General features: G+C 42.0%; 1 protein-coding gene across 1 annotated transcript in view; it reads right to left on the bottom strand.

Annotated features, from left to right (window-relative positions):
• Window positions 1–3491: 3491 nt before the first annotated feature.
• NPTXR (neuronal pentraxin receptor) overlaps window positions 3492–15706 on the bottom strand; it is a 58008-nt gene continuing 45793 nt past the window's right edge. The window contains exons 2-5 of the mRNA XM_088455069.1: window positions 14780–15011; window positions 11883–12124; window positions 5240–5419; window positions 3492–5135 (exon numbers count right to left, since the gene is read on the bottom strand). Of these exons, the coding sequence (XP_088311195.1) occupies window positions 4911–5135; window positions 5240–5419; window positions 11883–12124; window positions 14780–15011 (879 nt within the window). The 3' untranslated portion in view covers window positions 3492–4910. The remainder of the gene's footprint in view (window positions 5136–5239; window positions 5420–11882; window positions 12125–14779; window positions 15012–15706) is intronic.

Here is a 15706-nt window from a genome sequence, read left to right as displayed (position 1 = left end):
CAGTGTGAGCCTGGTGACAGCACACAGCGATGCCGTCCCTCCGTTGGAAGCTCCATTCGCAGCCCTCCTAGTGTGTCACCTCCAGGGGGCTGCTTTGCTGGTCACATGGACCTTTTGAGGAAACGGACCACCTTTTGAGAGCCAAGTCCAGTCGCTGACCACACATACCATCGGGGATCACTTTCACAGACTCCTCCGGCCTGCACACTTACAGCAGCTGATGCCCCATGTGACCCGCACAGCCCCCTGGAGGTGACACGCTAGGAGGGCTGCGAACGGAGCTTCCACCGGAGGGACGGCATAGCTGTCATGAGGCTCACACTGCCGGAGTCGGAGCTATCAGCATTCGATAACCGCTGGAGCGGCGGGACTGACCAGAGGAGAGTGAGTACAGCGGAGCATTGAGTGTTTCTCATACCGCACTACAATACAGCTACCTATTGAAATTGTACATCAAAAGAGCACTGTGGAACACTGTCAGCTATTTAGTTTACTGGGCCGTTCATCTTTTCATCCATTGCTACAACAGTTGCTTATTCTTAGCCATCAGACACATTGTTGTCAATTGGGCCTTTTTTACACCTGGCTGAATATATGTTTCTACAGATGCATTGGAATTTAGATTCATACTCATCAGCCGAGAACTATTAGAGAAAAATGTTTTTATTGTATTTGTTTGTTTGTCATCGCAATATTATAATAGGAGTTTATGTTCTATTTAGTATATGTTGTGTATAGACTTCTTACACTCCCAGGAGTTTTATTTATGCTCTTGAATGTTCATTTACACTCAGCTACATGAGATTTTATTAAAGGATATTTAATACTACACTCCCTGATTTGTATTTATAGACACCACCTACTATTTTTGTTTGTATTTTTGTTATAGTTGGAAATCTGGCAACACTTCCAGTGGGTGTGCTGCTATTTTACACAAGGAGGGGAGCCAACCACACACCATCACTGGCGCTTGGGTTATACCTTTTTACAAGTTTATCTGTTATAGTGTGTACTATTTAACAGCAACTCTATAAGCAAGGCCACCACATTTCTATTAGATGTATAAAAAGCCTCCTCCAGATCAAAGATGTCTTTTATGAACTGAGGAACTTGTTCCTACATTGATCTTCCCTCATATGTTATCTAAAGAATCAAAACATTAAAATAACTAAATTAACAACTAATATTTCTGTCCTTTCCCTATCTTCAGTCCATAAACATATTCCAACTCCCTCGGGCCTCTGACCTAGTTCTTGATTAATGAAAACATTCTTAGTTTTTAAACTTCCTATGGAGTTAATTAAACTGCCATCCTGTCTACCACTGCAGTGCTATTCTGTGCCATGTTGGAAGCTAAACTGCCACATGTTAGTGCCGCCCACTGCTGTCGCTTAGCTTAGTCAGCCAGCTAGTTAGATGCAACCTTTTGGCCTAAACTGGATGAAATCAATATTGTGTGCTGTGAGGTGGTCAAAATTGACTGGAAATAATTGGAAATAAATTTTATTGAGGTTAATAATACTGTAGGAACAAAAACAGGCCCAAATAATGTGATTTTAGCTGTTTTTATGATTTTTTAGAAAACATACAGATCTAAAACCAAAACACGCAAGGGCGGTTTTGCCAAAACCAAATCCAGATCCAAAACATGAAGGAGATACAGATCCAAAACCAAAATATGGGGGTCGGCGCTCATCCCTAATATGAAGTGCTACAATGTAGCAGCAGCAGCTTTTTTTGTACAAAAAGTTATGTTGTGCTTTCTATACAGATTCAGCACACAGATATAAGTGTCGCATATCAAATTAATCAGTGCAGTCTCCCGTGAAGCTGTTTTTCACATCCAATTGTGACTAAGATGCATTTTGGGGTGAACATGCCTCAAAAAAGATGTTCGGCACAAGCAGAATCGTATGGGATGTAACTGCTCACTCGCACCAGGCATCTCACAACACATGGCATATTGAGGCTAAGTGTACAAGAACAAATATGTATATTGCGCAACAAGATTGTGCGGTAACTGGGGCATATGGTAGGATCTTTATCCTCTATCGGAAGCACCATTATATGTGCTTCTAAGGACAGAGCCGAGAAGGATCTCATGTCCAAGATATCATTGAAGACATTCAGTAAGTTAAGGAGGAGTATATCAGAAAATGTCTTAAACTGTTAGTAGAGGAGAAGCCATCACTTCAAGGACTTTAAACAATGGAGGTTTACTGAATGGGTTCCAAGATGACCTGTATAGTAAAGGGAGTCTCTAGACAGTAACAGCCGAGGTATCACCATTATTGATAATAGGAAAATAGTCTGTAATAGCCTCCTTCAACTGGGATTTACAGTACAGATCTTGGAGAAGTTGCTTATGAAGGTGCTAATTCTGAGGTGGGAGCAAAGCAACAACAGCAAATAACTTTGTATCTGGACAAACCATGTTGTAAAGCAAAGTAGGCAAAAATGTATTTTTTTGCATGCAGGATAAATACTGATATCTTTTGAAGCCCACAAATGCAGGACAGCTTTACTTTCGCACTGCAATTTAGATTTACGTTTGGACACATTTACACCTGGCTCACCCCCAGTGTAACATGGTTTTACCCAAGTGGCAAGTTGCTTTCTCTTTTTGCTTTGCTTCTAACTCAGAATTCGCTCCTTCAGTCTACAATTCCAGTGTTGGGGTAGGGGTTTCGAGGCATGAAGATGAAGGGAAAGTGCTGCATGAGTCTGTAATATGCCCTATGGAAGCAACCAGTGGTGGATTTTACCCCCTCCCCCAACAAATTCAGCCAATTCCAGAAAAGCCAGTGAGTCTGTGCACTGGCTTCACTGGCAGTGCATTCCCATATAAGCGCTGCCTTCCAAACAGACACAGGACAGGCAGTCCCGAAGGAAGATTTTTTTCTTGGGACTTCCAGGCCAGGCCAAGATTAACAGAGATAGTGCTTCAAATAGGAAGCCACTCTCCAGTCTTTCTGACAGGGCTTATAGGGGCTGCAGCCGATGCAGTGCCAAGAAGCCGGTGTTTGTGCACATTGGACGTTCCCACCACTGTTGTGTGCATGCACTGGTCCCGGTTACTGCTAGATCCATTGTGCAGGCACCGGGACTGTCTCCAGAGTCCGGATTGCAGCATGGCAGCCCCCCTCATCCAATAAGGTAGCAGCCGCTGCTGGAAATAACTGTCAAAAGGTCTAAGTGAGCATGCTCTAGAAGTTAATAATCGATAAAGAAGTAGGTATTGTGCCAAGAATAAAAAAGTAAAATCCCTCTCTGGTGGGTGGAGGAGCCAGGTGTCCAACAACAGGTAACTGGAGAATACTCCTAATTCTTCTGGTCTTCTTAAAGGAGGATCGAGGAGCTCTTGGAGATGTGTCATATCAACACTGCTAATTTTATTAATGCAGCAATTGTTTTCTTTGAAATAATAAAAACATTTTATTTTTCAGTACCATTTAAAATCTTTTCAAATAGACCACATTTTTTTCTCCGAGTAAACAAACACAACTCCATCTTTATTTTCCACACTGATATTTTACAAAATAGACACAATTAAGTTCACAAATGTACCAAAAGAACAAGCAAAGTGAGAAATATGAGGAATGAAGGGAGAGAAAAAAGCAAAAAAAAGTTGAGTGAGCATGGGCAGAAATTAACATTTGTCCCATAAGAGTAGTGTTAAATGGAAATCTTTGAAGCTACGGCAATAAATATATAGGGAATGGGGGAGGAGTTTTAGGAATGGGGGACATGGCAGTGATATCTGATGTCACAGTGTGTCAAAGTTGTGATTGCACAATACAGAACCACAGAGGTTGCATGTTGCAGTTTATAGCCCCGTGAACTTTGTTCATATGTTGGGGGAAATCACAGATCGGTCTGTAATGACCATTAATAACTGTGTTCCCATATACAGGTTTACATCTTACAGCAGCAATTTTCAAAAATAAATATAACAATATGTATTCTGCACTGACCTAAAACATGTCATGACTTATAAATACCTATATAATGTAAATAAACCAACTAGCTATATTTACATCTTCCTAACCTAAAGGGAACAACAGCTTTTATACTCCCCAGGATGGGGCGGGGGAAAGCAATGGACTGCCCAAGTCAGTAGCAGACAGGAGGACATATATATAAAAGAAGAAAAATACATTATACTCAACTTTATGTTCTAATGCCCGATCCTCACTCCCCAATGAGATGGAATGTGGAAAAAGAAGTGAGGATTGGCATGTGCCATCAGAATCCTGTATTTTGCATGGCAAATCTTCCCAGCCGCCAGAGCCTCATCCTCACAGCTATAGCCACACTGATATACATGTTGTTATCTGGCAACTCTGCTATTGAGTTCTATTAAATACCAGGGAAGAGAGAGGCGTAGAGTTAGAAGTTGCATTAAAATGTTGTTTAGTGTGAAAAAAATATTTTAAATTAAATTGTAACTTTTTATAACCTATGATTTTCAAATAAAAATAAATTATTTATATATATATGTATATAATTAGATTCCTATTAAGATATGTTTATACAAAATGTAAATTGATCAATTGTATTTGTCATATTGTAATACTGTAGTGTACCTATGACAGTTTTGTGCTTTACTTTTCCAGGTATTAATCATTTTCCAAGTATTAGCTACCTAGCCACAGAATCCCCTAGTTATAGTAAAGATACAGGATATGTAAAGGTTTATCGGAAAATATCCAAGTACTGTATCAGATAGCCTATTTCACTCTAAACCTGTTAATTGACCCCAAACACAGACACAGTTTTTATATATATCATGATAAATAACATAAGCTGGTGTTTTTTTCACACCCATAGTTTGGGAAGCTGTGAAATCCTGCAATGGTGACACTGAGGGGAAGGTAAGGGTGTGAGAGATGTGGATGCTGGTGTATGTTTCAGTGACCCAAACGTTCTTCGCAGCTCTCAAATGGACTCTTTGTTGCTCCACCGAAGACATCAACCTGACGGTCATCCCATTGGACAAGGTTGCCAGACAGAGGCATTGTGCAGTTGGCCATTCCTTCTATTTCATTGTGGGTCAAAACCCGGTCCCACATGTTGAATTGTGCCAACTCTCCCACAAACGCCTGAGTTGCATCAAAACGCCCACCTACAGCGTCCTGCAGAAAGGGAAACACTCATTCAAGCTGGTGCGTTGTTTTCAGTTGGACTAATCATTTTCCCTGGGTATGATTTTAAAAATCCAAGATTACCGAACACCTACCTGTTCTTGTCCAAAGATGATGACTCCATTAGGTTTGATTGGGTGCCATGCAGAGAGATTCTCATTCGATCCTTTCTTTTTACCATCCTGGAATGCTGTCCACATTCCATCTCTTGTGGTCCAGGCTACACAAATATGATGCCACATGCCGTCCTTTAGGCTCACTGGCAATTGAGTAACCTGCCAAGTAATGATTCAAGACCGTACATTTCAGGTAATGAATTGTATCAAAACAAAATCTTTTACTGATTCTGACAACATGGATGAAAAGAATAGGAGGGATGGTGGTTAAATAGTAAAGCAGAATTTTATTGTTGTGTTGCTCTATAAAAATGTGTCACCAGTTAGACCACACCTGGTGCAAACCTACAGTCCTGCTAAATTAGCGCTTTTAGAATTTTTAATAAGAAAAAATATTAATTAGCTTTTCTTCTATTAGAATGAGGCAGGAAGATGGTTTGTTCAAGATAAAAGGGATTTGTATAGTATATTTAGTGGCATATTATTTATTTGTTAAGAAGAATAAGTCAGAGCCACTTTAACATATTTGGGTACAGAAATGTCATAGGTGGTCTCTTGCATACCTGTTTACACAATGAGTTACTTTATCCCAATAGAATGAATCTGAACATGACATAAAAATATACTTTTACTTTTGATAAACAAAGCAGTATAAATAGCGGTACTCTCTTATGTACATAAATTATGTTATCATTTGCTTAACTGTATTTATATAATAACCAAAATCTCAATGTAGACCAGGGGTTCCCAACCACGGTCCTCAAGACACACTAACAGTCCAGGTTTTAAGGCTAGCCATACTTGAGCACAAGTGACTTAATTAGTAGCTCAGTTATTTTAATTTATCCATCTGTGCACAATCATGGATATCACTTAAACCAGGACTGTTAGTGTGCCTTGAGGACCGAGGTTGGGAATCACTGATATAGACAATCTCAAATTCAAACGAGAAACTCCAATACATATATAATAAAGTTTACAATAAAGTTTATTGAATATTTATGATGGACAAATTACCATTTGTTTATATTGTGGTGAGGATGCACCTATTGTTAAAACTAGGGATGTGCAGGTTCGGATAGGTTCGAGTTTGCACGTTGAGTTCGGATTTTTCCCTCTGAAAAATCCGAACTCAACGTGCAAACTCTAACCTATCCGAGCCTGCACATCCCTAGTTAAAACCCTTGTAAAATTTTCTTTGCTTACAGTTAAAGCATAGCTAGAACTGGTATGCACTTCTTTTGGGACTTGGACTAATGTTAGGTCTACTGGTAAATTGTAGGATTGATTTAGGATATGAGCAAATGTAGGAACTATGCAAGTTTTAGAGATGTTTCTCCTCCTGAATTTTTTTTAATTTTGTGATCACATAGCTACAGCAATTAACTTGCAGGCAGAAATAGGATTTTAAATATAAAATGGAAATACACCAGAATAGGTGCATTCAAGGCAGTTGGGACTAGGCGAATCTGATTGTCACCCCTATGCAGTAACGTAAAAAAAAGTGGGTAAGGGTTATCCTAGCACCACAACCTTATACAAGTGAGAAAGTATGTGTGTGGGTGTGTGTCTGTGTGTCTGTCTGTTTGTCCTTTATGCACGGGCAGCGTTTTGTACCTAGCTCCACCAAATTTGGCATGGTGGTGTAGTTTTACCAGGATTAGGTTTTTGTCTATGTTTGAAGTTCATCAGGGCCATGGAGGTCTACATGGTGCCCACCAAGTAGGCCGTGGTGGCTCTGTAATGAAATTTTTGTTTAAGCAAGCTCGCTCAGGATGTCTTCCAGTGCCTAAAACTGCACTGATCTGAAGACACATGCTGGTATTGACCAATGGGGGCCAGGCAAAGCTCTAATGGAAGAGTAGTGAGTCGGAGGATCAACTGTCACACTACACATGCACTGGCAATAACTAATTTCCTCCATAGCACATTTTCATATACCATGGTCTGTGCATTATCCAACTGAGGGGAGCATGTATTATAGCTGCTTAGTCTCTTTACTGAGGTGAAGCAGGAAGCACTACCGATGAGATGTACACTACCATTCAAAAGTTTGGGGTCACTTAGAAATTTCCTTAGTTTTGAAAGAAAAGCACTGTTTTTTTTCAATGAAGATAACATTAAATTAATCAGAAATACGCTCTATACATTGTTAATGTGGTAAATGGCTATACTAGCTGAAAACATCTGGTTTTTAAAGGAATATCTACATAGGTGTATAGAGGCCCATTTCCAGCAACCATCACACCAGTGTTCTAATGGTACATTGTGTTTGCTAAGCGCGTTAGAAGACTAATGGATGATTAGAAAACCCTTGACAACCCTTGTGCAATTATGTTAGCACAGCTGAAAATGGGTTTGCTCATTAGAGAAGCTATAAAACTGGCCTTCTTTTGATCTAGTTGAGTATCTGGAGTACCTCATTTGTGGGTTCGATTATACTCTCCAAATGGCCGGAATAAGAGAACTTTCACGTGAAACTCGACAGTCTATTCTTGTTCTTAGAAATAAAGGCTATTCCATGTGAGAAATTGCCAAGAAACTGAACATTTCCTACGGTGTGTACTACTCCCTTCAGAGAACTGCACAAACAGGACCTCATTCAGAGTCAGTCGAAGCGGTCGCACGGTCGTACGCCGCCGATGTTCGCTATACTGCGCATGCGTAAAGTTTGCAATGCGCGTGCGCAAACTAGCCGCTATGATCAGAAATTTCTCTCTCCTTGAACACAGCCAGGTCGGTAGTTTGAGAGACAGATTGAGGCGTTTGTGGGTGGTAACAGGGGAAGGTGCTTGAAAACGGGGGAGTGGAGATCCGAACGCAGGTGTGCCTAAGTATGTGAACAGCGTTTTATGGGAGTGCATACGGTTTATGAGGGTGCATAATTAACAAAGTAACGTCATGGCACATGTGACATGGGAGGTTTTTACACTGACATGATCGTAGAACTTAAGAGAGGGTATGGTCAACCTTAAGCTCTACGACCAGTTCCGATGGTTCCCAATGGTCTCGATTAATCCTTATATGCCCGGAGATGACGTGCAATGCGTACGAGAAGGGGGCGTATTTTTTTTTTAATTCCGGCCGCTTCCTCCCCTTGGTCGGCCAGCTACCGATCCGAACTTAGGGACGTAACTTGCGAGGGAATCATTTGCATATCCGGCCCCTTTTCCCGTACGACCGTGCGGCCGCTTCGACCGACTCTGAATGAGGTCCACAGCCTCTAACCAGAGTAGAAAGAGAAGTGGGATGCCCCGGTGCACAACTGTGCAAGAAGACACGTACATTAGAGTCTCTAGTTTGAGAAATAGACGCCTCACAAGTACTCAACTGGCAGCTTAATTAAAAGGTACCCACGAAACTCCAGTGTCAATGTCTACAGTGAAGAGGCAACTCCGGGATGCTGGCCTTCTAGGCAGAGTGGCCATGAAAAAGCCATATCTGAGACTAGCCAATAAAAGGAAAAGATTAATATGAGCAAATGAACACAGACATTGGACAGAGGAAGATTGGAAAAAAGTGTTATGGACAGACGAATCGAAGTTTGAGGTGTTTGGATCACACAGAAGAACATTTGTGAGATGCAGAACAAGTGAAAAGATGCTGGAAGAGTGTCTGACGCCATCTGTCAAGCATGGTGGAAGTAATGTGATGGTCTGGGGGTGCTTTGGTGCTGGTAAAATGGGAGATTTGTACAAGGTAAAAGGGATTTTCAATAAGGAAGGCTATCACTCCATTTTGCAATGCCATGCCAAACCCTGTGGACAGCGCTTGATTGGAGCCACTTTCCTCCTCCAACAGGACAAAGACCCAAAGCACACCTCCAAATTATGCAAGAACTATTTAGGGTAGAACCAGGCAGCTGGTATTCTGTCTGTAATGGAGTGGCCAGCGCAGTCACCAGATCTCAACCCCATTGAGCTGTTGTGGGAGCAGCTTGACAGTATGGTATGCAAGAAGTGCCCATCAAGCCAATCCAACTTGTAGGAGGTGCTTCAGGAAGCGTGGGGTGAAACTTCTTCAGATTACTTCAACAAATTAACAGCTAGAATGCCAAAGGTCTGCAGTGCTGTAATTGCTGCAAAAGGAGCATTCTTTGACGAAAGCAAAGTTTGAAGGACAAAATTATTATTTCAAATAAAAATCACTATTTCTAACCATGCAATGTCTTGACTATATGTTCTATTCATTTTGCAACTCATTTGTTAAATACAAGTAAATTTTCATGTAAAACACGAAATTGGATGACCCCAAACTATTGAACGGTAGTGTATGAACATACCATCTGCCGGAGTGGGGAAGTAAAAACTCCCCCCCCTCCAACAATCCCTGCTTGAGCACACATTGCATCAGCCTAGTGTTGACGCCATGTGTCTCCCTTCCCGGCCGGCTACAATGGGCATGCGCGGTGTCTCGCAAGCATCACAAGATCTCGCTTGTAGTTTCCGGAGCCGACAGTCGCTGCAGCAGGAACAGTACTGTCCCATTTGTGGTGGTAGGGCAATGACAGCTTCAGCTGTCGGAACTATCAGTGGCACTGACCGTTCATACATAGCCCAGTACATCGGCAATGCTATCTTGTAGATAGCATTGCCAATAAAGACAGGGGAGCATGGCGCCCCTGTCATTTACTGCCGAACCCCATTTAATACATGGGGGGAGAACTCCTCCCCCATATCGCCAGTTAATATATCTCCCCATGAATTTCTAAAACTGCCAGGAACCACCAGTTTCCTCGGCACAATTAATTTTTGAAGATCAGTGCACCAATCATGCTGCTTAGAAAACTGGATGCTCCAAAGCTTTGCAATGGTACAAGACTTTGCATAGAAACTCTCAAAGCCCATGTCATGGAAGCCACTATCATAACAGGATGTGGGACAGGAGAAAATGTGTTCATTTCTCGCATCCCACTCATACCAACAGACATGCCATTTGAATTCAAGAGATTGCAATTTCCAATGCGACTCTGATTTGCAATGACAATCAATAAGGCCCAAGGCCAATCTTTGAAGGTAACAGGTATTGACCTGCAAACTCCTTGCTTTTCCCATGGGCAGTTGTAGGTGGCATGTTCAAGAGAATGGGCTTCCAACAGTCTTTTCATTCTGGCTCCTCATGGAAAAACAAACAACATTGTTTATAACTCAGTGTTGAGGTAACAGTGTCTAAATACTCTATATAAATGTATAGATAGGTCCTTTTCACGGCTAAAACCATGTTAGCAAACAGTGGGATCCTTTTCAGGATCAATGGAATGGGGTTATAGGCAAGGACAATGTAAAAAATTAAGACAGCAGATGTACTTCAAGGTCCATTCTTCAACCTGGGCATCACCGAGTATCCTAGCTAAGGAAGGCCCAATCCAGATGAGGTTCCATCATAGTCTGCATCCTGATAAGCCCGGGAGGTTTCCACCAAGGAGGAAGATGTGTGATATGCCTGTTTATCATCTTCTGGTAGGAGCATTTAAATTTAATTGTTTATTACATATGGAATTCTTCTTAATTAATATGTTTATTTTTAAATAAGAGGTAGTCTGCAGTATGTAGTGTCTTCCTCATTCTATCTTTCATAGATTCCATGACAACAATGTTTTGGAGCTTATACTGAGGAAAAATCCTTTGTGGAGAGAGGATTGATTCATCTGCTTGTCATTCTTTTAATTCTAGTAAGTGTACATCTAAAAGGGGACTGTCACTCCCCTTATAGACAAGGAAAAAGGGATACAGCACTCACTATGATACGTATGCTGCCACGTGTGGTGGTGTATTCTTCAACTACTACACTATATTATCATTTGTCTTATATGCTGAAAGAATTGCTTTTGTCATAGAGAAGAAGTGAAAAACAGTAACCTATTTAAGGATATTGACTTTTATTGGGACTTCCTTATTTGTGTATTTAGATGGTTGCAGCACTAGATTAAGGCTTAAATGCTTTTTTCTTTGGAAATAGGTTTTTTATTTTCCTAAGACACTAAAAGAGTGTGTGCCAGATTCAGAAAGGATTGCAGTTGCTAATACGCACGCAATCTTTGGACAATTGTTGCGTACTTCGCATGCGTATGCATTGCAGTGCGTGTGTGCGAACTTCCCATTGCGATCAGGACTGCGATTGCTGTGGCTATGCAGACCTATCGCAGAGTGATTGACAGGAAGTGCTGTTTGTGGGTGGTAACGGGGAGGTGGTCGCCTGAACGCAAGCGTGCCAATGCATTTCAACGCCGTTGCATGGGTGTGTATAAATTATCCACTGCTAAGCCCTACGCAGTCTGAGGCCTGATAGCGTGCGCTGAAGTTAGCAATTTCTGAGTAATGCCTGACCTTGTGCAAGTGTGCGTGAGGCTGTGATGGTACTCGATTGTACCGATGGTTTCACAGTCCTGCTAAACATTACGGATGTGCGTAAGATAAAGTTGGCGTCCTAATGTTGTGCTGAGATTACATTGCGATTGCAATGGATTAGCATACTATCACAGTGAGACTGTGTGGGTAATCGCTATTGCATTCGCATCTACGTTCCTTGCTGAATCAGGCCCTCAGATAGTAAAACTTTTAGCACCTTTACTATCCAGGCTTCCTTACTAGAAGGTATAATGGTGGGCTTCCTCTAGACTTACCTTATCATTGATGAGAAGTTCCATTGGATTATGACCCCACTCCAGAAGCACAATCTCATTAGGCTGGCCATTGACAGAGTAAGAGAAAGGAGTCCCTGACCCTGAGGTTGTTTTGGATTTCAGCCACAAGCACAGAGTGAAAGCATAAAGCTCTGGTAACGTCTTCCTCATCCGTCCATACATGTAGTTGGTGCGGACTGAAAAGCTAAGCTTGAAGTTCTCGGGGTGGTAACCTGGATATCCTGTAAAACAAATTTTAATAAAAACAACTGTTAGTAGAAAATTGTACATAGGAAAATTATTTTTTATCAATTATTATATAATTAATGTTATTATATAGATTATTTCTTGTGTACTTAATGTAGGATGGTTCAGTGCATAGTATCTGAATGTAGTTACCCTGCTATTTATAAAGCACTGGTATTTCCAAAATACTGTGAAGACTTTGGGCCTGATGCTGAGTTGAATGTACACCTGTAGTGAGATTGTATTTTGCATGTTCTAGCACTGTGCGAGCTCCATAACAAATACGAGCTATGCAGAGCTGGCTGGAAATGTACAGGCTGGTGCACGTGTGCCCTGATGACGATGATAAGTAGCACACCAAGCATATTGTTAGGGGAGGTGGCCCACAAAGATGCCTACACCTCTGTATATGGATGGGGTGGGGTACGGGATGCTGACGCTCTGGATCCCGGCAGTGATACCAACACCTGTTGGTAGGTGTCCTAACTCTTTTCCTCTCCCTACCCCTAACCCTCCTTCCCCAGGGTCTAAACCTAACCTCCCCCCTAGTGCCTAAAGCTAACCTAAAGCTAACCTCCCCCTGCCCGCACCCTAAACCTAACCCTCCCACCCTAGTGCCTAACCCTAACCTCTCCCTAGTATCTAACCCTAACCCTCCCCTCTAAGCCCACTACTTACCTTCAGGATGCCAGTGCCAGGATTATGACCGCATCCCAATATGGATCAATATGTGCATGTATTGCATAGGTGGATCATATAGTAAATTATGTTCACTTCTGCATCACATCCTTTATTTACCAAATATGAGCCGTTATTCCTCAAATCTAATATCTCCTTAGGATACTTTTGTATAATTATCATTTTAAGTGAAGATTCATATGTTGTTTGACCTCTGACTCTAGCAGTGTTTCTTTTACATTCTGAAGCAGTTTGTCATATTCCTTATCATTCCAATTATTTTTAATATACAAATAAAGCTTTAAAGCTTGGGTCAATGTATTTTATATAAAAACAACAGAGTATATCATAGGATGTTTCATTTTTACTTCACATTTCCATCTATGCTTTCAAATAAATGGACCAAACGTGCAAAAGACAACTAAGAAAAAATTAATGAGAAACATTTCTCACATTTTTTTCCATAATCAAATTTGGACAATTTAATTTAAGAAATAAAAAACTGTGGCACTGAGTCAGAGCTGGACGCTCTGACAGAGCGCTCGCTCTGAATCAGGGCCGTCCCTCTGAATTTAAAAGCGGCCTCCTGGCCGCTCGCATAGCTGTGGGTGACCACCCACAGCTATAGCGAGTGGCCAAAATGATGGTCGCGATGGTCAAGACCATCGCGACCATCGGGCTTGCGACGAGACCCTTGTGGTAGGGTCTCGTCTGCCGCAAGCCTGGAGTGCTTTTGGCTCTATCAGAGCCAAAAGCACTCCCACTGACATCACTAGTGATGTCAGTGGGGCCGGCCCCAGATGGTAGGCATTCCCATGGGAACGCCTCCGTCTGGGCAGCCACGCCCCCGGCACGCCCACCAAAGGGGGCGTGCTGTCAATCACCATCGACAGCACGCCCCCTTTGGTGCGAGACCCATAACGACGGCTTGGCCGTCGTTATTCGGGTCTCGCGCATACACACGACGGAGCCGCCTCCATCGTGCGCATGCGCACTTGGGCAACATCGACCCGCTTGCAAGCGCTCAGCGCTCGCGAGCGGGTCTGAATCAGGCCCACTATTAGCAGATAAGAGAACTACAGAGTGTAGCACTGGAAAGGGAAAGGACTGAGCAATGAAACAGCTGTGAATGGGAATAAGTGTATCGCGCTACAGAAATCTCTTGGGACATTTAGAAAACAGGTGCACAGTAGTACGGAGAAAGGTGCTATAGAGGGAGATGTACTAAGCCTTGGACAGAGACAGAGATACAGTTAGCATCTGATTGGTTGGAACTTTGGGGTCTATGTACTAAGCTTCAGAGAGAGATAAAGTGGATGGAGATAAAGTACCCACCAATAACCTCCTAACTGTAATTTTTCAAGCACAGCCTGTAAAGAGACAGTTAGGAGCTAATTGGTTGGTACTTTATCTCCATCCACTTTATCTCTCTCCAAAGCTTAGTACATAGACCCCTTTATTTCTGTACATCTACCCCATAACCTGTAGAAACCAATCAATGTCTGTCATTTTCTAGCACAAAACAGAAGAACATGTCTGGATGTTACAGACTGCAGCATCCTTTCTTCAGTTAGTGGCTTTATTTCTTTATGTGCCAAAATGCATAGACAAGAACCTACAAAAAACACCTGCTAGACATTAAGATATATCCAAAAATAGGCCTTGCTCTCTTGCATTTCATAATTCATATGTGAATAAATTCATGAGTGAATGTGCCATCGTTACTGAAGACAAACTATTCCTGAATCTTAAGATCATCATATATGCATATTATTACACTGTAGGTTCAGTTTATGATATAAGGGGAGATTTATTAAACTTCCTAAAGAGGACAAGTGGATTCTAGCTATCATTTATCCAGTTCATTCTATAAAATGATAGCTAGAATCTGATTGGTTGATATGGGGAATTCCTCCACTCACCCTCTTTAGGTTTGATAAATCTTCACCACAGTCCTATAATGTAATTCTTACCATGCTCCAACTCTGCTATGCGGTTCTGCAAGATACTGAGCTCCTTCTCTATGTCCTGCTTGTCTCTCTCCCCGGAAGCTGTTGCCTGTTCCTTCTCCAGCTCCAAGAGTTTGGCAAGAAGTTGGGCCTCTAGTTCAAGCAGTTTAGACTGTAGGGAGTCCCGTCCGTAGAGAGGCGAAGGAGAGGTGGATGTTGGAGAGGACACATTGTTCATTCGCTGCTGAATTTCCAACTATAAAAGACAGGAACAAATCTGATATACCTGGTAGTACATTGCTTTCTTTGTTCTGTTCAGGTAATATTTTCTGCATCTTTAAGAACAAGCATTCACTTCTGTATATCTGACAAACATATTGCTATATTACTTTGAGGATCTTTATTCTAGTATTACGGGTACAATGACATAGGCCCGTATTCAATTAGAGGCGAAAAAGTTTCGCTGATGTGATGTTTTCGCCACATTCCCGCTTATCGCCCTATTCAATTCCGGAACATTTTCGCATGTGCAAAAAGTCCATAGGCTAAAACAGACAAAAAAGTTTCTCCACCCAAAAGCTGGAGAAAAGATGTGCAAAATACCTATTTTTGTGTACAAATGTGGGAACTTGGGGCCTGATTCAGCTTGGTTCACAAGGCTGTGTTCACAAGCACTCGTTCGATGTTTGCATTCTGCGCATGCGTATGGATCGAACTAGCTACTGCGATCGGGTAAGGGATCGCAGTGAGTATGCAGACCCTTACCATATTGATTGACAGGAAGTGCCGTTTGTGGGTGGTGATGCCCCCAATCACTTAGGGGAACGCAGGTGTGCCAGTGCGTTTGAACGCCGTTACATGGGCATGCATAATTAAGCCCCTGCGTTGGCATATGCAGCCTGAGCTGTAGATACCGACAGGAAGCTTAGCAGTTTGTGAGTGAAGTCATGG

Source organism: Taudactylus pleione, unplaced genomic scaffold (assembly GCF_031769625.1).
Source record: "Taudactylus pleione unplaced genomic scaffold, aTauple2 ptg000642l, whole genome shotgun sequence".
NCBI classification, from domain to species: Eukaryota; Metazoa; Chordata; class Amphibia; order Anura; family Myobatrachidae; genus Taudactylus; species Taudactylus pleione.
The sequence above is the reverse complement of the archived record's forward strand: the minus strand, read 5'-3'. Positions and strand labels throughout refer to the sequence as shown.